The sequence below is a fragment of the Centrocercus urophasianus genome, unplaced genomic scaffold, assembly GCF_019232065.1.
Source record: "Centrocercus urophasianus isolate 14NV4802_14NV808 unplaced genomic scaffold, USGS_Curo_1.0 seq_10, whole genome shotgun sequence".
NCBI classification, from domain to species: domain Eukaryota; kingdom Metazoa; phylum Chordata; class Aves; order Galliformes; family Phasianidae; genus Centrocercus; species Centrocercus urophasianus.
Window position 1 is genome coordinate 81960536 of NW_024884142.1, and position 24431 is coordinate 81984966.

Sequence of the window (24431 nt, forward strand, 5' to 3'; positions counted from 1 at the left end):
GTCCTCCCGCCACGACGGCCCAGCGGCACCCGCGCGCTCGTCCGCCCGCGCAGATAACAGAGCCGGCCCCGCCTCCCCGCAACAGGCCGCGGTGCGGGCGCGGTCTGGGAACCCCGCCTTTCCTCCACCGCCAATCCGAGCGGAGAGAGGGCGGTGCGGCGCGTAGCTGTTGTCCAATGAGAGAGCGGAGATGCGTTTGGCGGGTCGGTCGGTGGCGGGAGTTCAGTACCGCTCCGCCGGTCCGCGGGCTCTTGGCCATGCTGTGCCGCGCGCTGCTCCTTCGCGCCGCCGGGCACCGTGAGTACCGCGTTTTACCGCGCCCTGGGGGCTGCCGTGCGGGGAGTCCGCACCGCAATTGGGAGCGGAGAGTGCGGCACCCGGGCCCTTGGCCTCCCGGATCGCAGAGTCCGGTGCAGTCACGGTCCGCTTGTCTCGTTTCAGGTCAGTCTTCACCGCTTCCCCTGCAGCATCTCTTGGACGGCTATAAGTGCAGCCGGGAAGATGATCACCTCTCCTACGGAGAAATCGGAATGCCCGTCCCTCCCTTCGGCTGCAGCTTTTCTGCAGGTACGGCCACGTGCTGGAATGTCGCGGTGTGTGGGTTCCTCTGTACACTCGTTTCTGTTGGATGTTTCAAGGTCTGTTGGCAGCGTTTGGTGTTCGTGTGAGCTGGTAACAGGGAATGTGTGCCTCCTCGTTCTACACGCTGAGTCTTGGGGACCTTTAGGGCAGAACTCTGGTGTGCTCTATTCTGATTGTGCCATGGGGTTATTACAAAATCGCAGACTGTCCCAAATTGCAAAGGACCCATAAGAAACATCAAGTCCAAGTACTGGCACCATGCGGGACCACCCAACAATCAGATTGTAAATGCCTTTCTCCAAGGCAGCTTTCTTCTCCTCCGTCTCACATCCAAGGAAAGCACTTGGAAAACATGCAAGGGGATAGGTCATAAAGATGGAGGAAAGGATCTGTCACCAATGCTGTTGAAAGAGGGCACTATCTTAGAAGTTGCTCCTTGACCCACTCTATTTCCCATATACAACAGTTTCAGAATGGAGTGTCTAGAAATAAATGCTTGGCAATATTTCTGCATTTTGAGAGTGGAAATCGCTGTGTAAATGCTATTTTATTTTTTACGGCTATCAGTTTGTTGTGCGCCGCACTTAAAGTGCCTGTACTCCCCTCACAAAGGGAAGAGGCACAACTGTGGATCAGCCTTGTAATAGACATTTCAAATTTCTTTACAGCCCCAAATTTTGAGCACGTATTGGCAGTTGCAAATGAAGAAGGATTTGTCAGACTGTATGATACTGAAGCTCAAAGTACCACCAAAATGATCTCTAAGGGTAAGTATTACATGATATTCATTTGAAGTGACAAGTATGGGATGTGGTGGAACCAAAGGAAACTTTATGCAGGCTATTTAAACTTAATCTGGGAAGTACTTGCATCTTTTCATACTTTGCAGAGTCCTGTTTACAGAGCAGCCATGTGAGTGTGCTCTTACAAAAGCAATGGGAGATGAATAGCTGTGTGTTTGCCATGCCTGAGGGAAGCTGCTAACAAGTAACCTATTTTCAGCTCCTGATGTCTGATGTTCATTAGCCTCCTGCGAAATACCGTAGTGTAGTGCTGAACTGAACGTGCACTGAACTAATTATGGCTTTTGTTCTCTTGTCAGAATGGCAGGCTCATTCAAATGCTGTGTTTGACCTTGCCTGGGTACCTGGAGAGCACAGGATTGTAAGAAGCCTTTTCCTATCTAAGTTTATTCCTAATGCTTTGGCAGTGGTGTGCAGAATATGATGAAAGCTTTTTATTCTTTCCTCTGAAGGTCACTGCTTCAGGAGATCAGACAGCCAAGGTGTGGGACGTGAGAGCTGGGGAGCTGCTTGGCATATGCAAAGGTCACCAGTGTAGCCTCAAATCAGTTGCTTTTTCTAGGTTTGAGAAAGGTAAATTGGCATTCCCTCCTGACTTTTTTTTTGTCCTTCTTCTTTCCCACTACCACTTCTATCCTTATGGGGCTAAAAAAGGGCTTTGGAATCTGTTGGTTGCACATAGCACAGGTGGGCTAAGCAGCGACCTAATCAACGTTGTAACCCTGCAGTGATCTGATGATGTCTGCACATCTCTGATCTTAGGCAATTTTAAGACATGGCATTGAAGTCACTTACACCTTACTTACAAACATAAATCTGGAAATACTCTTCGTAAGCAATTTTTTCCTACGATTGCACTAAGGAAAGACCATAAGGAAACTAGTCAGAAAGCACCAAAGGCCTGATCATTGTAGTTCTAGGGGCACATAGATGGCATTATGCTGGATCCAGTTTCTCAGCTTTTGGGAATTAATAGCTCTCTCTTTCTCAGCTGTTTTCTGTACCGGAGGCAGAGATGGAAACATCATGGTTTGGGACACCAGATGCAACAAGAAAGGTAATTGAACTTTCAGATATGTATTAATAAAGCTCCATAGCTCGTGTAGAAATAGTGCTCCAATGTACTTACTGGAGTAATGCTTTTGATTACAGCATAGGCAATACTTAGGTAAGAAGATTATCAGGTAATCAGGGACTGCCTTAGTACAGTGAGAGTATGGAATAGCTAGAATATGTTAGACATGTTTTTTCACTTTGCAGTTCTCTCAGACTGGCAGCTTAATGTCTGTGTTGCCCTGATAATACCCTGTGTATTGTTAAAAAGATAAGGCTGTACAAAACACATCATTGTGTAGGACAGCACTGAGCTGGGCTGGGTGAGAGCAATTCACTCAGAGTCATTGGTGGTGGGGAGGAGGTAATCAAAGCTGAAAAGTTTCCTACCAGTGTAGGAAGGAGCAAAGGAGATTGTGAGTCCTGGGAGCGACTGAAGGTGTTATGGGAACGCCTCAGTGCAGGGTGATTGTTTTACTCTTCTCCTGTTCCTGGAACTTCTCCCGCTTCCTGGAACTTCTCCCTCACCAGTCAGCTCATGCCCTCGTACTTCTCAGTTTCCTTCCACCAGCAGTTTTCTGGAACATGTTCTCATAGTTTTTGTACACAAGTAGCAGTTGATGTTTTCAGAATACATTACTAATAGATTTTGAAAGCTCGTCTCAGCTGCTTTTTTGGGATTTATTCCAAGCTGCTGCCTGTTACATGAAAATGGTGGTGAGATTAAATAGGCATAGAAACTAATAATTTACATGTATTTGTCTTCCAGATGGATTTTACAGGCAGGTGAATCAAATCAGCGGAGCACACAACGTGGTTGACAAGCAGACTCCTTCCAAGCTGAGGAAGAAGAGGCAGAACCTGAGAGGACTTGCTCCCTTGGTGGTATGTGCCAGGAAGACAGGAGACCTCTGCTCTGAGGACAGTGTTATGCATAGTGGCCTTCCTAAGCAATTGCAGTGAGAGATATTTGGCTTGAATTCTGTAAACACTAATTTGTCTTTGCAGAGTTGGGTTTTTGTGTCATGATCACTTGCTCTGGCTAATTTTAGATGTTGTTGTCTAATAACGCACATGCTATCAGAGCCGTCTTTGTGTAAATGCCATGTGAAAATACATCTTTTGTTTTTCCAGAGAGAAAAGGAGTGGCTACAGTTTTTGTTATCGAAGGGTGAGAAGGAAGGGCTCCAATTTTTTTCCTTTCTTTCCCTTCTTACTTCTTCCACATTACACCTCCCAAATATGACCACAAAAACAACAGCCTCTCCTGAATATGATCTCCTATTTCATCTATTAACCTCTCCAATGGAACTCTCTTATTTCTGACCTGTGAGGTGTAATCTTATGCTGACCACTCCCTGTGGGTCCTTTAGCCACATTGCTAAGCAGGGTTAAAGGATTATTGTCTCCTAAATGAAATCTGGTATTCCACCTTCTCCTGCCTGCAGCGAGCAGCTTGCTGGAGAACACAAAGCAAACTGGCAGGAGGGAGCCCAAGAAGCTCAGGCTAATTCTAGAGCAAAACTCAGTCTGGTCTACAGCCAAGAGAAGTGTAGATTGGCTGAGAGGTGGTGTCCTCGATATTCACTTGGCCTTCAACTTAGCAGCAAGACACTGCTGACCTTGAAAATAAACGAAGTTCTTTTTTCTCTCCTCAAGGATTTCCAGCAGAGTGTAACTGTGGTGCTGCTTCAAGACGAGCATACTCTTATTTCTGCAGGAGCTGTTGATGGGTAAGGAAAGAAGATGCCTACTTTTCCGTGCTTTTCTGCCTGTTTTTCTTAGTGACACAGAAAGATTGGGAGATTTTTTTTTTTTCTAAGATCACAGTGGCTCACAAAGCTGCAATTACTATATAGCTTGCTCCAGAAGTAATGCCTCCTATTTATTTCCATGAAAACTATAACAGGTATGTAGAGCACAGTCACACTATTTGATAGAGCAAATTCTCAGCTACAAAACACTGCTTTCCAACATAGTCACCACCATTAGCTATGTGTTTTTCCCAGTGATGAACAGGATCCTGCACGCCTCGCCCATCTGCACCAAATATCTGCACCAGTAGAGGTGACCTCTATTGCTGTTGCCACTGCTGAAACATATCTTTTACTGCTTCACTCTGCTCACATCTATCATTTGGACTCCAACCTGCTCCTCTGATACCATGGGCCAACATAATAAATAGAATGCATTACTTTTGGGGCAGCCCTAGTATTAGGTAGAGTTAACAGAACTTGCTACCTGCTTGCATTGCCAAAGCTGAATAGTGCTTTCCTTTCTTACCCAAGATTGCTGTGCTGGAACAAATTGTGCCTAAATGGTAAATATTCATTTTAGTGTCACTAGCTATGGGGCAGTATGAGAACAGTTCCCATCATCTCTGTTTATTTTCACGGACCTGTTGGATGGCAAGTAAGCAGGCTATTGTTAGACAAGGAGCTGCTTTGGGATGTGAGGGGAAGATTGGGAATAAGGGGAAGCCTTAAATTTGTGCAGGTGTGCTTGAGAAAATGTTGTGTCGAGTTACAAAGGATGCATTCTATTAGATGCCAGATCTGTTGCAGCATCTTGGAGCTCAGGAAAATGTCTTGCTGTTTAGCACAGAGATTAGTCTCTCAGGCTTTGGTTATATAGCAGGTTTCATTGTGGCCAGAGCCCTCCTGAGACATAATACTGACTCTACATCCCATGGTGCATGATAGAGGCTTGCTCCTAGAGAGCAAGAGAAACCTCAAAGAGCTTCATTTAAAAAAACCAGAATATAATGGCATCCTTGTTATGTCCTTTTGCTAGTTGAGGAAAGTTGGCTTGTGGGTTTGTGTTTTGTGTTGTGTTAGTTACACAAAACAATGCTGCTTCCTCATCCATGCTCAGCAGAACAATTGTCCTTTCAGCACATCTCTGCTCTATTCTCGCTCCGTTGTGCCATCACTGGGCATTCCTTATTAATGAGCAACCTGTCTTCCTGTGCATTTAGAAGGCTCTGTCTGCACTGCAAAAGAGGGTTGGACTTTTGGCAAGTTGTAGACACCTATGCTCATATATTTCAGTGTGATCAAAGTGTGGGACTTGCGCAAGAACTATACTGCTTACCGGCAGGATCCTGTGCCTTTCAAGTCTTTTTTCTATCCTGGCACCAGCACTCGCAAACTTGGTAAGTTATTGGATGATTCAATTCTATTTGCACTGTATCTTGCAAAGACAACAGAAAGGGTGGGTTTTTACATCACAGTCTTTGAGAGCAGAGCAATACTTGCAACTGTTTGGTATAAAATCGATACTGTTTGTATTGCTCTGACTTTGTACCTGGCACCTTACAATACAACACAGTAATTGTTCATGACTTGTCTAATAACCACCTTGATGTAGTAATGGTCAGTATTAGTCCCAAAAATATGAGGGAAATCTTCAAGGAGCTGTCTGAAATAACTTGCCATCAACGCCACCGAACATGAGGATTTATGTGTATTTCTAGCCTCTGCTTCTACAACTGGATGTTCCTGATACCCACTCGAAACTATCAAATAGGTTGTTTGCCTGCTCTGAAGTTGAGAATTCTCTCTGAATAGCGCTCTGAATCCTCATGAGAAAATGTCAATGTTGTGCTAAAACATTTTGTTCTCCAGCAAGTGTTCTGGCAAACAAGTGATCTTTCCAATGACAATCTCCTATGTGACAGAGATCCTTTCCAAATTTCCCTCTCTGGACATTTCTTAGACAATGCCTGTTTTCCAAAATGTTTTGGTGGAGTTATTTACTGGGAATATTTCTTTCTTTGTCTCTAGGGTATTCTAGTCTCTTGTTGGATTCCACTGGTGCTAATCTGTTTGCTAACTGCACTGATGACAGTATCTACATGTTCAACATGACAAGTTTAAAGTCCTTTCCAGGTAAGAATAATATCAGAGGAAATAACCTGTAAAAATATTATTGCATATAATAAGGTTTCTGAGTTGATCCACAAGAGTAGGTATCTACTAAAATCAAGCAGCTGGCTTGCCCGTGCTTCAAAGTTGGTCTTGATCAGCAGGGAAAAGAGCACTGTAAGAGCTGTGAGCAATGTGTCGGCATAGATGCAAATAGCTTGCTCCCAGCCCTAGGTGCTCACAGCACTTGCTGGAACCCTGGTGGAGCAGTTTTGCCAGGCAGCTCAGAAGTGAGGACTGTGTTATGGACTGATAACTGGCATTGCTAGTGAGATATTGCAGAGCATAGAAAGACAAGTTTCACTGCCTGCTTGTAGCAGTTTTGAATCTTTCACTCTGACCTCTTAGGATTTTAGCTCTGAATCAGAGCTAAAGAGGGATCACCTCTTAGACTATACTCAGACGTATTAAGGTGTCTGTTAAATTTAATTTTTGTGACAGTTTCAGGGAGAAAGCGTCCCCAGCAAGTTGTGGAGATGCTTTGCCTTTTTCCAGCTTTTTAGATTCCTTCAGCTCTGTGTCTGTGACCTTTACATCAACAAGATGTTTTGCAGACTTTGGTGCACTAAGACTTCTTTGTCATAGGCCAGTGGCTGCTTCTCAGAAAGCAGCCAATCTTATTAAAAGCGTTCCAGACATATGATTTAGTTTCCATTGCCTTTTCTCAGTCTTCCAGTTAATTGAAATTAAATGAACAATGTGTTCTTCTGTATGCTCTTCAGGAAAGCAGTCAGTTGAGGGGAGATGCTGCCAAAGTGGAGAAGTAGTGCAAGTATTAGATATTAATAGGTCATTTGTTGATTTAAGCCCTGTGTGCTGCTGCTGAGATGTGGAAATACTTCCCTGGTCTGTCCCTTCTTCAAAAGGAGAGTTGCAAAGATGGGGAAGAGTCTGGAGGGCAAGGTGTGTGAGAAGTGCCTGAGGTCCCTGGGTTTGCTCAGCCCAGAGCAGAGGAGCTGAGGGGGAGGCCAAATGGCAGCTAAAGCTCCTCACAAGAAGTGGAGAGCAGTGCTGAGCTCTGCTCTGTGTGACAGCGACAGGGCCCAAGGGAACGGCATGGAACTGTGTCAGGGGAGGGGCAGCTGGGGGTGAGGGACAGGGCCTGCACCAGAGGGTGATGGGCACAGGCTGCCCAGGGCGGTGGGCACGGCCCCGAGCTGCAGGAGTTCAGGGGGCATTTGGACAATGTTCTCAGACATAAGATCAGATTTCTGGATGTTCTTGTATGGAGCTGAGAGTAGAACTTGATGATTGTTATGGATCTCTTACAACTTGGGATATTCTATTCCCAAGAACAGTTTCTCTCAGAGGTCCAGGCCACCCTGCCACCTACTTCTACGTTTAGCTGTCATCTTCTGTTGACTAGTGTCAACAAGTTAGCAAATAAAACCTGGACAGAAACCTCAGTTTATCCAGCTGCCTGAAAAACACAGGGCTTTGGCAGGGGATCAGTGAGCTGGCCCTCCTGCAGAGGGCAGCACGGGCCTATGGCGGGATGAGCTGCTGGGAAGACGCTGAGCCTCCTGATTTGGGCTGGACCCAGATGGCAGCTGCTCCGATCTAATGTCGGCACAGCAGTGTTAGTTGGAAGAGGGCCGTGAGGAAATCCTTCAGTAATAGGATTTGCCTGTAACTACTGCAAGGAAAGAGCTGCAGGTTAAAATCAAAGTACACTGTGGGGTCTCACAAGGTTTCAAAGAAAGCCAAAGGCAACCAGTCTGTGGGTCACCTTTGTCAAAATCACGATGGAAAAGAGACTGAAAGTCTTTGAACTGACTGCTAACTTCTCGTAGAGCCTACAGTATTCATGGTATCCCTGCTTCTGAGTGCTTTGTGCCAGGGCTGGCCAAGGGCGTGCCAGCCCCACGTGATGCTAAATCGGGAAAGTTGCCCTTTCCACCCTGATAAGAAGGCTGGGTGTAGCATGGCCGAGTGCTCCAGATGCACGTTCAGCTCCTGCATTGGCCATTGACTCTTCCGGTGCTTGCAATAGGGAGCAGGAGCTATTTGGAGGCTTGAAGTGAAGTGTTACTGGGACGTTAAATATAGATGATTGACGAGTGTAGCTGACATGGAATATGTTTGGCTGACAAAGAGGCTGGCAGCAAGGGAAAGGAGTAGCCTTAGTTTCTTCAGTGGAAGCTTTCTGTGCAACTGTCCTTGTTAACACAGTGGGGCTGGCTGGTGGCAGTGGGAAGAACAGCAAAGGGTAGCCCGGGTGATGTCTTGGCCTGGTTGTGATATATATGAGTGGAGCTGAAGCTTTGATAAACCTAACACATTTTAATAATGCTATGAAGAGAACCTTTTGGGTAAAGCAGCTTTATGCAGGGAGATGCAAAGGGCTCCTGTTGAGTGATGCCTCCTGCTGCCTGCCAGCTGGAGCTCCCAGCCCTGTAGCAAGGAAGCAGTACAACTGCTTTCTCTAGAATATACATGGCTAGGCAGGAAAAGCCTGTCAGATCAGCCCTGCTTATGCAACCAACTCCCACAGCTGTGTGTTGAGTGCCGTTTTTATTTTCATTGTTTTTCTCACAGTGGCGGTTTTCAGCGGACACCAGAATTCTACCTTTTACATCAAATCCAGTATTAGCCCAGATGACCAGTTCCTGGTTAGTGGCTCAAGTGACTGCAACGCGTACATCTGGAAGGTGAGACATTTGGGAGAAACCCAAGTGTGTAGCCTCAGGCTGGCTGCCCAGATCTGCTCAGCTCTTTGGTTTCATTTGCTTTTCATGTTCACACAGGGCACTCCCAGCCTTCACTCCTGCTTAATGCATTGCAGGGTTAGATCCTGGCATGTTGTGCCCAGAGTGTGCAGTCAAGGCTAGATCTAACTATTTAATGTAAAATAGAGCTAACCTCCTGCCATCAATATGTCTCTCATCACTGCTGGTTATTGCAAGTTGCTGATCTTAATCTTGTCTTAATGGGCAGTACAGTCTTCTTTCGATCCTGTTGATTTAGGTGGCTATGGCAAGTAAACAATTCTTGATTCATATTTAGCAATGGAGTATGTTAGAAAAAACTTAAATTTTAAGTATTTAAGGGGCACTCTTTTCCTCCTTCCTTTTTCTAGCTCTTGCTTCAGACTAACTTTTTTTCATACTAAATTTACAGTAGTTAAAGCCTTTGTATTACAGCAAGAGCTCAGCCAGAGCCTTCAGCAAAATTCCAAAGCACTGTCTGACAGCTGAGAGGCTTAGTCACTTGGCATCTTGCACTGACGTGTAGGAAATGCAAATTTCACAAAGTTAAAAGCAGGGACCTCAGAATAAGGCATGCTTCAAGTTCTGTTCTGCATAGTCTACAGCCATTCGGTAATAAAGTGGACTTCTTATCTCAAGTAGAATAAACAGAAGTCACAGGTGATTGCTTAGGTTTGGGGTAATTCCAGGAAATGCTGACTTGGTTATTCCTTTCATGATGCATTTGAAAATACAATACAAAGCTCTGAGGGCAGTGAGTCTTCCTGCACTGATCATGGTTTGAGCATGTAGTCCCTTTGTTTCTAAGAACACTTCTTGTAAGCAGATAAGTTGCTTACCCAGGAGCAGAGTGCAGCAACATGGTCAGTTCCACGTCAGGCAGTGTAATTTTAGCCTTTCTCACTTCAGTGTGAGTTCAGCAAAAATACCTATGCAAACTTGGGCTGTGCATTCTGCACTCACGTGTTTTGGCACTTTTGTGGGAAGCAGGCTGGAACTGGGTCAAGAGCATTCAAGGACACTGTACCATCTCAAAGTTTAAGCAAATACATTTAAATGCATTTGCTTCATATGAATTGTCTATTTCTATCGTGTGTGCGTGACAGATCATATTGAATATTTATTAAGTAAATCATCAGATAATCACTTTTAATTCCATAGTCATGTTAGGAAGTGGGACTTTCAGCAAAACTCAGTCTATTTTTCTGATCTGCCATATTCAAAGCCTTCTTAATTTGTTTTAAACGTTGGCAGATTTTAGTGACACTGAAACACATGTACATTCTCTGGCATGAGGATTTACTATGCACTGAAAATACGTGCTTGGATATTTCACTAGCAATTAGCAGGTAATTTTGGAAAGAACTCAAAGAAGAGTGCTAACTTTCCATATCCAGAGAAGCATGAAAGGCAGACCAAGTCCTTGCTGAAGAAAGAAAAACAAAACTAAACATTGTCTACCCAGGTTGTTTCTTTGAGAAACTTTGTAAGCAATGCCAATTTGCACTTGGGTCAGCAATTCCCAAGGAATACTGTGGCTAGAAGGTATTGCTGACGAGGATACTGTTTCTGTCTGCTTTGACATATAACATCACTTTCAGACAATAAAAGCTCACTTTATTATGTCGGTTGTTTTAATTACTAGTCTGTTGATTAATGAACTGGCTCTTAAACAACTCTAAGACTGTAAAAGCCTGGGAGCTGAGAAGTTATTCTCTGTAAAATGGTACCTAAATGAGCTATGTCCCTGGTAATTAAAACAAGCTTTATAGACTTGGACTTCCGTACTTCCATTATCTTCTGAACCCTCTTAGAATCATAGAATCTCTTATTGCAGAAGCCTCCATTCCTTAGAAAGCAAGGCTAAAAATGAAAGTTTCCGGACTCTAAATACTTTGGCATCCCAAGGACAGAAGGAAATACAAAGGTCTTCCTAATGCATTTTTTTTCTAGCACCCAACAATGGGTGGTGTCATTTAGCCTCCTCCTCCCTCATATTCTAATGAACACACCATCCTTTGGTTCACAAAATGGTAAGTTGGGTGTAACTGGTTTAATTTATACTAACGCAGGGTAACATCAACTTGGCAGGAGCTGGAGGAATTCTCTTCCTCTGCTTTCCTTTCAGCAGTCAGTGACTACTAAACTGTTATGTGTGCAGTGCAACACTGCTATTAAATATAAACAAAGATGTTCTCTGCACCTCTGTCACTTATTCCCTAAATAGGGAGTTTCTATGGCATTACATATTTTGTCAGAGACGGGAATGCTCTGAACAAGGCAGTTAGTGGATATTTAATCAGTGATTGCCTTTGCAATGCCAGGAAAAAGAAAACATGCCCAGTTATGAAGAACCTGTTTATATCAGAACAAGCTGAAGATGCAGAAGCTGGATATTCAATTATGGTTATGCAGGTTGTTGTAGAAGGGGTTCCACAAGAAAAAACATATGGGTAAATCAGAAGCCTTCCCTGATGTTTTGCATCTCTCTTTGAAACCTGTATGTAACATCTACTCCTTTTCCCACACAGTAAAGGATCTGTTCATTCATTTATCATGTATGCAAATCCCCCTTATAAATTCCCCATATAATGTCACATTGAAAATGGTGACTCATAGATCTGGAACGGATTCTCTGCTGGAAGCATGCTTAACTTGAATATAATCTGCATGTATGTGTGTATGTGTGTGTATTTTCTTCCATGTGCTACCTAATGCTTGAGCTTCAGTTGTATCTGTCACTTACACAAGCTGTAATTGAAGAGTAATAGTAAGAATAAAGATTAACGATAATAATGAAAAAGGTTTCTATGAAGAGTAAAAGAGAAAAGGACCCAAGTTTAATGAGCACGTGTGCTTTAGGGAACTTTTTAATCAACTCTTAGAGGTTCTCTGGCTCATTTGATTGACAGCCACCAGTTCTGAAGTCAGTAAGTATATTTACCTATTCTCATTCAGAGTGTGATCTTCCCAAACTTTTAAGCATCTTACCTAGCAGAGACAGAGATACCACTTCACACAGTATGCTGTGCTGACAGCTCTGGCAGAAATCCCACATGCAGCAGGAATTAAACAAGTGTTTCCAGGCAAGTCAGTGCCTCTCATTGCTGACCAGCTGCTTCACCTTTAGCAGTAGAATGTGAACTGATCCTTAGAACCCTGTAAGTCCTTGTCTCTCAGAAGAAATTGCCAACAGTATGCAGTCTGGGGATGTGTTTTGAGGAAGAAGGAGTGTTGGGATATCTCTGGTAGTCCATGAAGTGCTGAAGTGAAAATATGGACTTGTTCTACATGGGCTACTGAACAGCTGTCATGGAGTAGCCGTCCTTATTAACACCATTCCTTTGAAAGCGTTCCCTTGCTTTGAGGCATTCAGTCTTACAGAGAATCTTGCCTTTGCACAGTTGCAGAGCTGTGGTGTCTTCCAAGAGGGTATGGCACCTCTCTAGGCAGCCAGTGCCAGAAAGAAATCCTTGAAGTAAGGAATAAGGATGGGGGTCTGGGTTTGCCTCTCAGCTGCAATGGACTGTGATTGTAGGCAGAAGGCAATTGGATTTATCATTTGTGGCACTGAGGGACGTGGTTTAGTGGGCATGGTGGTGATGGGTTGATGGTTAGACTGGATGATCTTTGTGGTCTTTTCCAACCTTAGTGATTCTATGATTCTGATCTGTCTTGTATGCCTCACAGGTGGATTGTGAAGGTCTTTCTTAGTGGTATGTGGTCTTCTGATTTTGTATTTATTTTTCTATGGAATTTCAAAGGTTTCTGAACCCAGCCTGCCTCCACGGATCCTTGTTGGCCACTCTCAAGAGGTTACCTCCATTGCTTGGTGTCCTTCAGACTTCACTAAGGTTTGTTTTCTGGAAAACTTTCTTCACCGTCAAGTAATAGAGGTGCTATGGCAACATTTGCTTTTCAAAATTACAGCAATATTTGTTTATTTGGGAGGAAGTTCTTAGATAATAATTTCCAAACATGCTCATTTTTTTTAGGGCAGTGAACCAAACTTGTTACATGAATATAACAGAACTTCTTCGTTATTCTTTAATAATTTGGGCTATTTGATAAGACTTAGCAAATTGTAAATGAACAAAGACTTCTGATTAGAGCTTGTCTTACTACCTATGAGAGGCAAAGTTGTGAAACCATTTCATCGAATCTTTCAAAAGCCAAAGCCTTGCTTTGTGGTTCCATACATAGCTGACCACTGATATATCTACCAGTCTGGTACAGAGTGGTAAGGAGTATGCCCTTCAAAAATCATGTAGACTCTTCACTCATGACTGTTCTTATACTCAGAACTGTTTTCCTAATAAATATTTGTATATACACCCAAAAATTCATAGTGAAATTGTCAGTAATAATACTCCAAGTATCATTAGAAGAAAGGGAATTGCAGGAAGATGTTGGTTTAAATGATTGATCTAGATCAAAATGAGAAGTAATCCTAATTAATCCTAGACAGTGCCCCAGTAATAGTTCCTTGCACTTCAGTGTTATTAAGCAAATTGGATACTTTGCCCAGCTTTCACTGCAGCACTGGGTCTTCAGAAAAGCTTTACACAATGTAGGAGAGTGGGAGTCTTGCAGGCAAACAAGGATAATTGTTTTAGCTATGTAAGATGCACAATAGTATGTAAATTGGCATTTTAGATGAAATCTGTTGTCTGTGTGACCTAAAGTCCTGATCATGGTTTGGAAATGCAGACCTATACAGCCTTTAAAATCTATACTAACACAGATAAAAGTTAGTCACAGTACAGATCATGAGGTGTGAAGAAAATGAAGACACTGTGCTAAGAAAGGTCAAGAAGCTGCTTTGAGTGATTTGAGAGGCCAGGTTGCTTTCTGTGAGCGTAATACTGGTGTCACAGAGGTCACAGTAGAGGTACTTTCCTATCCAAGATTACTGTGATCTTCAGCCACAGCATTTCCTTCTTGCTGTTGATTCCCGTGTGAGTCACCAGATAACCTGTCCAAAGAGAGCTGTATAAGAGTAGATTAGATGCTACTGCTTGTTTGAAATAGATTGCGCAGATCATTTTGGAACACGTGAAGCCACAACAGGAATCTAGGTGAATGTTTGCAGCAGGGTTGGTTTCTCTGCCAGATACTGCTGACATCTGAGTCTGTAGAGATAGCGCCTAAGGCTAATGCAACAGCCTTCCAACGTCACCTTCTCTATGTGTTGCGAAAGTTTGTCCCCAGGCAGAGAAGGTCCTGAATAACAGACAGACAGAGATGCAGGTGCAAGAAGCAGCATGGCTACTTTTAGCTACTGAGCAATGGAAATTGCAAAACATGCACTGGCCCTTCCTGAGCAGGCTGTCCTCTGTTATAGAGCTGTAAAAGGCATATAGTTACTGGTGACTGGGATTTCCCCAGAAGATCTGATTTCCCCTTCAAAGCAAACACTTGTTTGTGGTACAGTAGTGGAATAGAGTTGGGTTGTTCTGTTTGCTTAGTGGACAAATCTTGTATCCTCCTCAAGCAGATTTCGCCCTGCATATATGTTGGCATGGTGTGCTGGGTGTAGCTGTCCTAGCTCATTTGGCCTGTGACCCACAGAATGTGCCTTGCCATTCCCAAATGCATTTGTATTGTAGATTGCCACATGCTCTGATGACAACACCGTAAGGATCTGGCGCCTACAACATTGTCCTGAGGAGAAGTCAGTGTCCAACAGAGCCAGGTTGGTGGGCTGGGTCACACAGAAGAAATCAGAAGAACAAGATGGAGCAGGTAAGGTCCCTGTGATATCTTGCTCGGCAGCATGGCTTCTGAAATTTGGCTGCTCACCAATGAAATCCTTTGGCTTGTCCTAGTCTTCTATTTTTTCATATTAGGCAATAGTTCATAAAGCCAGCCAAACACTTCTACTTGTAAATACTTCTACTACCACTAAGATGAGCTGGCTGAAATAGCTTACAGTATGCTGAAGTCTGCATGACCAGCTTGCAAAGTAAATATTTATTAATATAACTGGTCAGGCAGCCAGGTCTTCAGTGGGCATCAGCAGTGTTTGATAATTGAATGGCCAAAGGAGATGTCATGTGTGCATGGACTTCTTCAGCCAATGGAGCTGGAAGCCAGAATCACCTGCTTCACAGTTGCATTCTTACAGCTCCAGCTAAAAATGATTTGATTGTTAGCTGTAGCAGCAAGTCATATTCTTTTCATATCAAATGGTAACTGAGAGAAGTAAGATCATGTTCTTTTTCCAGTTTCATATTTTACCCTGTAAAGGGCTGATGGCATAGCATGGGAACTCCGAATTTTTTCCTCCTGCCCAGTTGTTAAACTGTGGGCAGCATTCTTTGCTGCTGCTATGAATTTTATGTCTCATTTTAACTGACTGTCCATGCAGACAAATGGCTGTTAGTGCAAGTACTTCAAAAGTGCATGTAGTCAATCAATGTAATCTTAATGTTCCAAAATTGATCAATCATGTCCATCAGTTCAAATGCATTACTTTTCTACAAAGCCTAGCTGGTCAGACAAACCATCCAGCATGTTCTCACAGCTAGCAGGCAGATCTGCCACGCTCAGGAATGTCTAAAGTTGGTCAACATCACGATAATACATCTAAAGAACTGCCAGCAGGAAAATTCAGCTAGATGTCTGTAGTGGAGCCTTGGTTGTGAAGAGGAGCTGTTCACTGGGCAGTACCCCAGGGAAAAGAAAAGAATCGTGCATTATAGTGTTACTTTGACTTGCCTGAAACTTGCATTTTGTTACAGTAGGGTGGTTGAGAGGCGAATAACCCTGACAAAGAGAAATAAGAAGAGCTGCTCTGTAGTGTGGCTTTGAAACTTGCAATACAATAGCTTTCCAGCAGCTGTTGATGTGAGTTCCTCTGTTCTACCTATCTTTTCTAGCCATTCTCTGAATGAATTTCACTTTGGCTAAGACAAATAAAGGCTGAAGGTCTCCAAATCCCACTAATTGGATAATATTACATCTAACCTTTTGCCAGTGAGTAAGTCTTGCAGGAAGTTTGCAAGACAATAGCAGGGAGAGTGCCAGCTCTGCTCTGTAGGTGGTGCATGGTTTGTGTGAGCGTTCACATTGCTTCAGAGGGGGCTGAGAAGTACACTTTGTGCATTAATTTCTGCAAAAGAGAAGTAAATGTGAGTCTAGTGTAGAAGTCTGAAATCTAAAGTGATTTGTATGCTAAAACTTTACAAGTCAGCTTCGGCAATTATAGTAGAAAAATAGCTTATTTCTCCTGGTTCTTGATGCATTAAAGCAACACAGGAGGGAAAAGGAAGTACACAGACACTGCAAACACAACAGCAGGCTTCCTGCTGACCTTGGCTCTTGAACACAAAGCACGTGCTGTTAGAATATAGGAGTTATCTGCAGAGACTGATTCAGAGCTGACAACTAAGTTGTATTTCAGGCCTGCTGGGATGAGATCTAGGTAGTTTTACACACGTTTGTGTGAAATGAATTGTGAGGCTGGGAATGTGCATTAACTGTTGACCTATATTATGAAGTATAGGAAGCAGAGTTTCCTTTTCTTTGGAAACTGATTCTGTGATTTCCCTAATTTGCAGTACTTTCTCTATGCTTTTGTGTAACCAAATTTCTGGAGCAGGCCTGCGCATGGAAAATTCATGACTCTTAAATCTGGAGATTCATAATACCATTCTAGAGAATTTGCAGCAGAGAAGGTGGGAAATATCTGCACTGGTGTTATGCAGTTTGACTGCAGATATTTACAGTATGCAGAAACGCGCAATGCTACGTGGAGTGGCAGCATGAAGGGAAACAGCTTGAGACTGGCTCAGCAGAAGCTTGAATAATGTATGCAGTTACAAAAAAGCTTCATGTTCATCTTCCTTCTCTGAAGTTTGGGGATGTAACTAGTTTGCGTTTTGCCCCTCCAGCCCTCATAACAGCTTTTTTCTGTTATTCAGGGTCTCCACAGTGTAGCTTTCACACTGCTATGGGATTGAGAGTGCTCAAACCCAGCTGGTCATGCCACATTTCTGCTGTACAGATTTGTAGATGGTCATTACAGAATGAGAACTGCTGAGCTTGCTTCTTTTCTTCTACCTCTAGGAGCTTAATTTTGAAAATGCATTGGGTTTCCCAACTGAGATATTATTGTTCTGTAAGTGCTCATTAAAGTGAAGATTAAGAGACCTAATCTTGGCAGTGATTTTCTCTTAGTCCAAGTTGAAATAAGTTATTATGAAGTAGCACATTTTGTCTGGAAAGGAGCCTTTAATTCTCTCTGTGCTTTAAGGTGATTTGTAGAGGGATCCATTAATACGATGTTATATTCCTTTTTCTCTCATGCACCAGCCCTTTATTTTAAAGGGATGGATAATGTAATAAAAGGAAGGATCAAAAGAGGCTTATTATGGCATGAAAGAGTCATGTAGGTATTCACTTGACATGTTATTTGTGAGACAGCCCAACATCCTAAAGAAAATGTCAGGTTATTCACACTAGATTTCTCACTGTCCTAATGAAGTACTTTACAGCAGCTAATGTTGAAAATTAGGAGTTCAGATTAAGCCTTTGGAAAAAAACAAAGCAGTCAGAGTTCTTGTGCTCAGGAGTGAAAATGCTTGGAGAAATTAATATGCTATCCTACTTAATTGCATCACCCCAAGTTAGATGAATGAGAAAGCAGGCATCTAAGAGACCTGTTGATGTGTCTCTGTTGGAAGGTCCTATAAATAAAACAATTCTCTAACATTGCTGCAGACTGAGATCTTTGCTATATATGATTCCCACTGTTACTGTTAAGGTCCTTGGTGAGGTCTTAGGTGTAAAGCTACCAATGACTACTGTTTTAATAAGCTGGGTTTTCAGAAGCTTCTGCTTTAAAAGCAGGGGATTTTAAAAGCTGGACTAGTGAGCACAAATGCCGTTGTGACGTATTTGTCTGGGGATCATTTGTTTTAAAGAAATCCAGTGACAGATTTTTATTTTCGTGGGAATTTAAATCCTTGCTGAGGAGGTGAAGAATTTCTCACGTCATTGGGTGTGGTAAATAACTACCATCTTTGTCCCAGTATAGCACTGCAGAAAATACTCCATCAAAAAGACAAGAAGGTGAAAGTATCTACTTTCCCATTCTCATTTTTTTTTAATCTTAAAAAATTGCAGTTATTGACACTTGACTAGGAGCACTGTTCATATGGTATGGCATTGCAGAATAAAGCTTTCCTGGTGTAATTAGCTATGGGACTTGCTTACAGTACCTTTGTCTCTTCTTTCAATCATGAAACTGTTAAAGATTGGGCAGATAGGCTGACCAGCTACAGATAGAGAGCCAGCCTTGTTTTCAGGCAGCTTTCCCAAAACTGTCTGGACTGAGCTATTGCAAAGCTGCCAGCAAGGCTAGGAAACTTAGAAGATTCAATATCTGTTTTTTCTATCCATTAGTCCCTCAGCTGCAGCTTAAGTAAGGGTTCTAGTCATAGAAGAAATAAAAGTCAGACATTAAACCAACGTACTGTGTTATACTTAGCCAAGTGATACAGGATTCTAAGGAGGACTTGCATCAGTTTAACTGATAAAAGAAACATCCGTGCAATCTAATTCAGCAAGGTATATCTGAGAATCAGGGCCAGCACTGAATTGATCTCCTAGCTGGGACAGGTATTTATGAAAGGGCTGTCTTTAATCTGCTGCTCTGTGTTCCTCATTAGACTGCTTATTTTTGCTCCATTAGGACATTCAGCCAGCCCACAGGATACTCCTGCCAAGGCTTTCTCAGTGGGCAACCCATGTGCTTCCTCACCACGTCCAGCTGCCTGTGCTCCCAGTTATTCTGGAGACCTTCCTCTTTCTACAAACACTCCAACAGTCTCTTTCAAAACTCAAATGGCCGCAGTCTGTACACCAGCAAAGCTGAGTGGAGCCAGCCCACGTGCTTCTCCCAAACTGGTGCCTTCCTCCAAAATGTCCATTAAACACTGGATTGCCAGGACTCCATGCTCTTCCCCAGAAGTTGGAAAAAAGACACCTTCCCCTAGAAAAGCCCTGGCAGAAGTCACACAAAGTCTCTTGGAAACACCTAGCACTCCTAAAGCACAATACTCACAGGCTGAAAAGCGTGCCAAGAGAAGGCTGGACTGCAGCAAGGAAGATGAAGCAGGGCAGAAGTGTCTGCAGGCCTGTAGCTGTGTGACTGAACTGGACCATGTGGCTAAGAAGTCCAAGCTAAATTTATGTCACTTGGCTGCAGGCCAAAGAGCTTGTGATGAGGGCTCTCTAAATCTGGCTGACTTGGATAATGAAGAATCAAGCCACAGCCCAAAAGAGCTTTCTTTTTCTGGAAGCCTTGTTAATCCATCCAGCACTCAAACTCCCCCTCTTGTTTTGCAGTCTCCCTGCGAGAGAGACTCAGATGTAGTAGATAAAGAGAATAGTTCACCAGAAAGAAAAAACTGGCTGTCTGCTCTGGGAGAGAAGCTGCGGACTGGCAAAGCTGGCAGCCCCCCATCATCTTACAACTCCAGCGCAAAACGTCAAGAGGCTGCAGTAGTGACCACCTCACCGAAAACTGTAAGTAGGATGATCAGGGACAGTGGTAATGAAAGAATTTATCTCTAGCTACCACTGTCCCCTTCCTACACATGGTCAGATCTCTCTTACTCAAACATTTGGAGAATTGTCTGTTCTCCTTGATTATGGACAAGAGAGATGATTTCTCACCTAATAATCTAGGTATATTAATGCTGCAAAATACTAATCCCCTCCATGCAGGAGGAGAATTCTTAAGATGGTCTTGTACCTCCTTTGAAAAGAACTTAGTGCACGCAGGAACTAAGAAATCCTCATAGTTCCCAGCTGGATGTTTGAAGGATGTGGCTGTCTTCTGAAATACAGCTTTTCTCTGAGAAGCAAATGGCAGCACCTTTCCTGGCAGATCTACTGTTCAGCATCACATCTGCATGTTTATATTACTGAAAAGCCGCTTTAGCACTGGAAGAAAGAGTGAAATTTTATTCCAGCCCAAGCAGCAAAACAGTTTTTTACCCATGTTAAAACCATGAGCTAATTGGGCTCTAGGTCCTAAAGCATCTTTTACTGGATATTATTTCACTATTTTCCAAGTAAATTTCTAATTGTCATATTTTCATTATACTTTCAAGTGAATATTTGATATTAGAAGTTATTGCCATGTTTAAGACTTATTTTGCTGAAATATCTCACATCTCCTTCAGCACTTCTACAAGGTGTGAAGTGTGCAAACCACCACACCTTGGGTTACAGCAGTTGAACTCTTCATCTTGTAGTGGTAGCAAGAAAACCTGCAAGTGCTTGTGATTTACAGTGTACCTGCTTAAACATAAGACAAAGATTTGCCCCGGAGAGTGATTACCATACAAGAATTATCTTTCCCACATTGTATATTCTAGCTCAAATTTTGGGATGCCAGTGGCCTCTGTTGTGCAGCACTCCTTGATCCATTGCATCTCGGAGATCCACAGCCCTGAAAGCTGTGATAGGGAAGGTGGAGCTGCAGTCAGACAAACCCAGTTTATAGACTGTGTTTCCTGTAGGTAGTAAGCTTCTTATCTGTGAGAGAAACAGATTACAGTAAAGAACCTGTCATTTACTATCTTATTTAAGAAGCAACGCAAACTGGAGCAGTGATGGAGGGGAGACTTTAAGAATTATGCAGCGTACAAACTGTTAACTCAGAAACATTTCTTGTTGGTTTTGTTTTTTTTACAGGCTGTAACCACTTCAGTTTCCATGAGGAAGATCTGCACATACTTCCACAGAAAGCCACAGAATTGACTGAAGTAGTGTGCGGTTGTTGCACCTGATGATGTTGGGTGTTGACACTGTGGCACTGAGACCAGATTTAGCACAACTAACAGAGCAATACACCAGCATTACACAGTTTGTTGTTGGACATTGGTAAACTTCTGTTTTAAAGCCTATTAACACTTGAAATCATCAGAGCACGGAAGATATGCATGACACATAGAGATTCCTGCTCTTGTATTCATGTCAGGTAACGGATCATTTTGATAGAGAAAACAGAATTTTTTACGTGACAACTGTTATAAAGAGAGCAACTGCAGGTTGCATGCTGACAGGCACATGAAACTTATCCTTCAATGTTACTTGTCTGCCATTGAAACTTTCTTTGTTTAAGAATACTGTGTGAGACATTGTGCCCTCCAGAAAAGTAAATGTTGCATGTCCAGAAGCCCGTTCTGGAGGAAGAGCTAAACTACTTCGTGCTGAATGGCATTTCCAGTTAGTCCTCCTACAGCACCATCTACTCAATTCCAGCAAGGAGGTTTTGAATGTATAAATACAAAAGAATTTTAAATGCCCTTGTGTCCATCTCCATTCAATGGCACAACTGGTGATTATAGTCTAAAAGAAGAGAGGGTATAATCGAGTACTTAATGCCTTTACTTTTCTTGCCATTGCTTTCTTCCTCAAAGGCTGAAAACTTCGGTAATTACCAACATAGTTGGCATTTGGACCATTAGCACTAGAGCTGTAGAGGCCAACAGCTTGTCACTTCTCTGAAATAAAATATGGGCAAGGTGTGTTACAAAAATTATTGCCAAACAGCATTCCATAACAACTGGTTGCTTGGTGACTTCTTACAGATCTAGCCTGAGGCAAAGACATTAATAACTGCTTGTAAAATACCTTTATGACACTTTTATAATATGGTATTTATTAAATAATAGCTTGTAAATGGGGGGCCACTTCACATTTTAGAAAGCACTTCACAAAGTTTACAGATTAAAATTTTACGTGCTTTGCCATCTTGAAGTCATCACTGGTACTGGTGGAACAAGATCACTAGCTGAAATAAGTTCACTGGCCTGCTGGCTAATGATACTGATTCCAAGGTCATTGTTTCCACAGGGGTAGCTTGTAGAAGATCTGTATCTTAGATTTGAGTATTTACTCTGTCTTTTGGTATGATGGTAACTATAAACTTTAAAAATAAATAAAAAACTACAATCCCAATTAAGTCTTTTTGCTGCAGAAATGCTGAGGTATTTAAAGGGGATGTGTTCCAACTAACCCATGTTTTCTGACTGAAGTTTTCCCACCTGCTTTACAGCATTGAAAAGTGCAGTAGCTGAAAGGATTAAGATCCTGGTTTATTTGCTGTGTATTGTATTTTGCAAGGAAATAAATGACATGAAAGAAACTGACTTTTGTAAAAATTCTCTCACAGCTACAAAGCAAAAGTAAATGGGTAAAAAAAAACCCAAACACTAGTCATCATCAAGCTGCAGCTTTTAGTAGGAGCACTTACTATGTACAAGGACCAGGAAAACTTCCTCTTGTTTACTAAATTACAAGCCATTACTGTATGAGCTTTGAGGAGATGTTATTAAGTTAGAAGAAAGCAGGAAAGAGAGTGTAGTTCTTTGGACAATTTTTAATAGTTCTTTATTTTAAAAAAATGTTTTTTAAACTGATTTTCTGAATTAATAATAACTTGAGTAAAACAAGAATAAAAAAATCTGTTAGTTTAATATTAACATACTTTGTGTAGATGGAAGTAGCAAAGAAATGTAACAGAGGCAACCTAGAAGGTTTGCAAGTTAATTCTGTCTTAATTACAATTAATCAGAGAAACTGTTTAGCTTGCCTACAGCCAGTTTTCTGTGCAGGATTTTTCTATTCAGCTTGTAAATTACTTGTTGCAAAATAAGCAGATGTGGACCCTCTCAAAGTATTTGAGTGTTTTGTCAGCCATTTCAACAGCGATAGGGTTTTATGTTCCGCCATATCTTTCACAATATTTTCCTCTGGCAGGAAAGTTCTACACCCAAAATGTTACCTCTTCGTATTGTAAACAGCTGCCTAGTGATGATTTACACTGATGGTGTACCTCTTAAATGAATAATTTTAACTGTGAATGTGAGATTTTTTCCTTTTAAATAGTACCTGTTTAGTGGAGCAATTTGTTTTGTGGACCATCAGCAGTAATTTCTTTCACCTTAAGCTGTTGCCAGCCTGTTTCAGAGCCAAAAGAAGTAAAATAACTGAAGTTTACATTCTTCTGTGTCAAAGTGCCTTGATCTCAATGTGATAAAATAATGACTGCAGGAGCACAGAAGAAGAATCACATGTACAAATCACATTTCAAGTTAAGTTTTAAGATAAGTTGTGCTTTCCCTGAGACACTTGTCAAACTAAGTATCAAGGGCTGTGAGCTGTTCTGAGCTAGCAAGCCATATCTCTAAATTATCTTTCTGAAAGTTTGATAAAAAACTCTACTCCATGGTTGAGAGGGGTCTCCCAAACTGTATATATATGCAGGTCTCATCTTACACATCTTGCAGGTTTTTCCAAGGACTAAAAATACAGCAAGATTATGACAGGAGACCTATTACCCTAGGCTACTGCAGGTATTTAGACTTAGATATGCATAACAAAGTTCAAATACCCTGTTGCATTAACTTCAGCATAACATCTTTAACTCTGCTTAAGTTACAGCATTTCTTAGTTCACTCTTGAGTTAAAGACAACGGGTGATACAGGTCCATTACACCTGTACATAAATTATTCTAGAGGTGAAATACTCGCTGTGAGAAGGTTCTGATTTGCATTTTGAATTTGTTTATCTTTCTGTTATTAGCTCAGACTATTTTTTTTATTTATTCATTTATTTAGGTTTAAGATATTTCTACTACTATAGGCTTTTCATCCAATATGTAAGAAATCCAGATATGAGACTGCATTATCTCTTGGTCTCTTTAATGAGCTTAATAGATTCCACATACACAAGATCAAACTATTCCAAAAGTCTAAGTAAAACAGTGAAGGGAGCGCTCCATTCCTTCATACCAAAGTACTACTGTAGTCGTTCTACCAGCATTAACACAAAGCCACTGTCTTTCATTCACCTTGAGGAGTCAACTTTATGTTGTACTTCTCCCCTCGTGTCTAAAGAAGAAAGACTGAATTGTTTGGTAAAGTATCCTTAAAAATCCACTTCTGTAACCAAGCCTGGATTTTTTATTTGGACCATAAATTTCGTAACTCCTTGGTTGCCCTGCAAGTGTGTTCGCACGTACTGTTGAGAGTACAGCAGAAGAGTTGGACTCATAAATCCAAGCAGCAAAGACAAAGCTCACTAACTAAAGCTGGTCATTTTCATATCAACTTACCTGTAACTAGTGAAATACAGTACGCTCTTGTCTGCTTGGGGTTTCATACTTCTGTCTCTGACACCATTAGGATAAAACCTTTGTTCATCATTCTATTTCTGCTCCTGCAAAAGGTGATAAGTATTAAAAAAACAAAAACTTACAATACCCTGTAGGCCAGTTGTATCATACACTGAAGCACAAGCAAAGTAGGCTGTGCTGATGAGCTTATAAAATACTGTC

General features: G+C 42.1%; 1 protein-coding gene across 1 annotated transcript; it reads left to right on the forward strand.

Moving 5' to 3' along the window:
* Positions 1 to 226: 226 nt before the first annotated feature.
* On the forward strand, positions 227 to 22206 carry DTL (denticleless E3 ubiquitin protein ligase homolog). The gene is made up of 15 exons (XM_042818707.1): positions 227 to 297; positions 442 to 567; positions 1251 to 1349; positions 1685 to 1746; positions 1838 to 1958; positions 2377 to 2442; positions 3208 to 3323; positions 4098 to 4171; positions 5489 to 5592; positions 6224 to 6328; positions 8903 to 9015; positions 12837 to 12926; positions 14682 to 14817; positions 18770 to 19605; positions 20782 to 22206. Exons 1-15 carry the CDS (start codon positions 258 to 260, stop codon positions 20845 to 20847), a joined length of 2154 nt encoding a protein of 717 aa, XP_042674641.1. The 5' UTR covers positions 227 to 257; the 3' UTR covers positions 20848 to 22206.
* The last annotated feature ends 2225 nt before the right edge of the window (positions 22207 to 24431 follow it).

Coding starts and splice junctions, on each gene's coding strand:
- DTL (XM_042818707.1), top strand. CDS start 258: ATGCTGTGCCGCGCGCTGCTCCTTCGCGCCGCCGGGCACC. Junction 2,443..3,207: donor CACCAGATGCAACAAGAAAG/GTAATTGAACTT, acceptor TTTGTCTTCCAG/ATGGATTTTACAGGCAGGTG. Junction 19,606..20,781: donor TGACCACCTCACCGAAAACT/GTAAGTAGGATG, acceptor TTTTTTTTACAG/GCTGTAACCACTTCAGTTTC.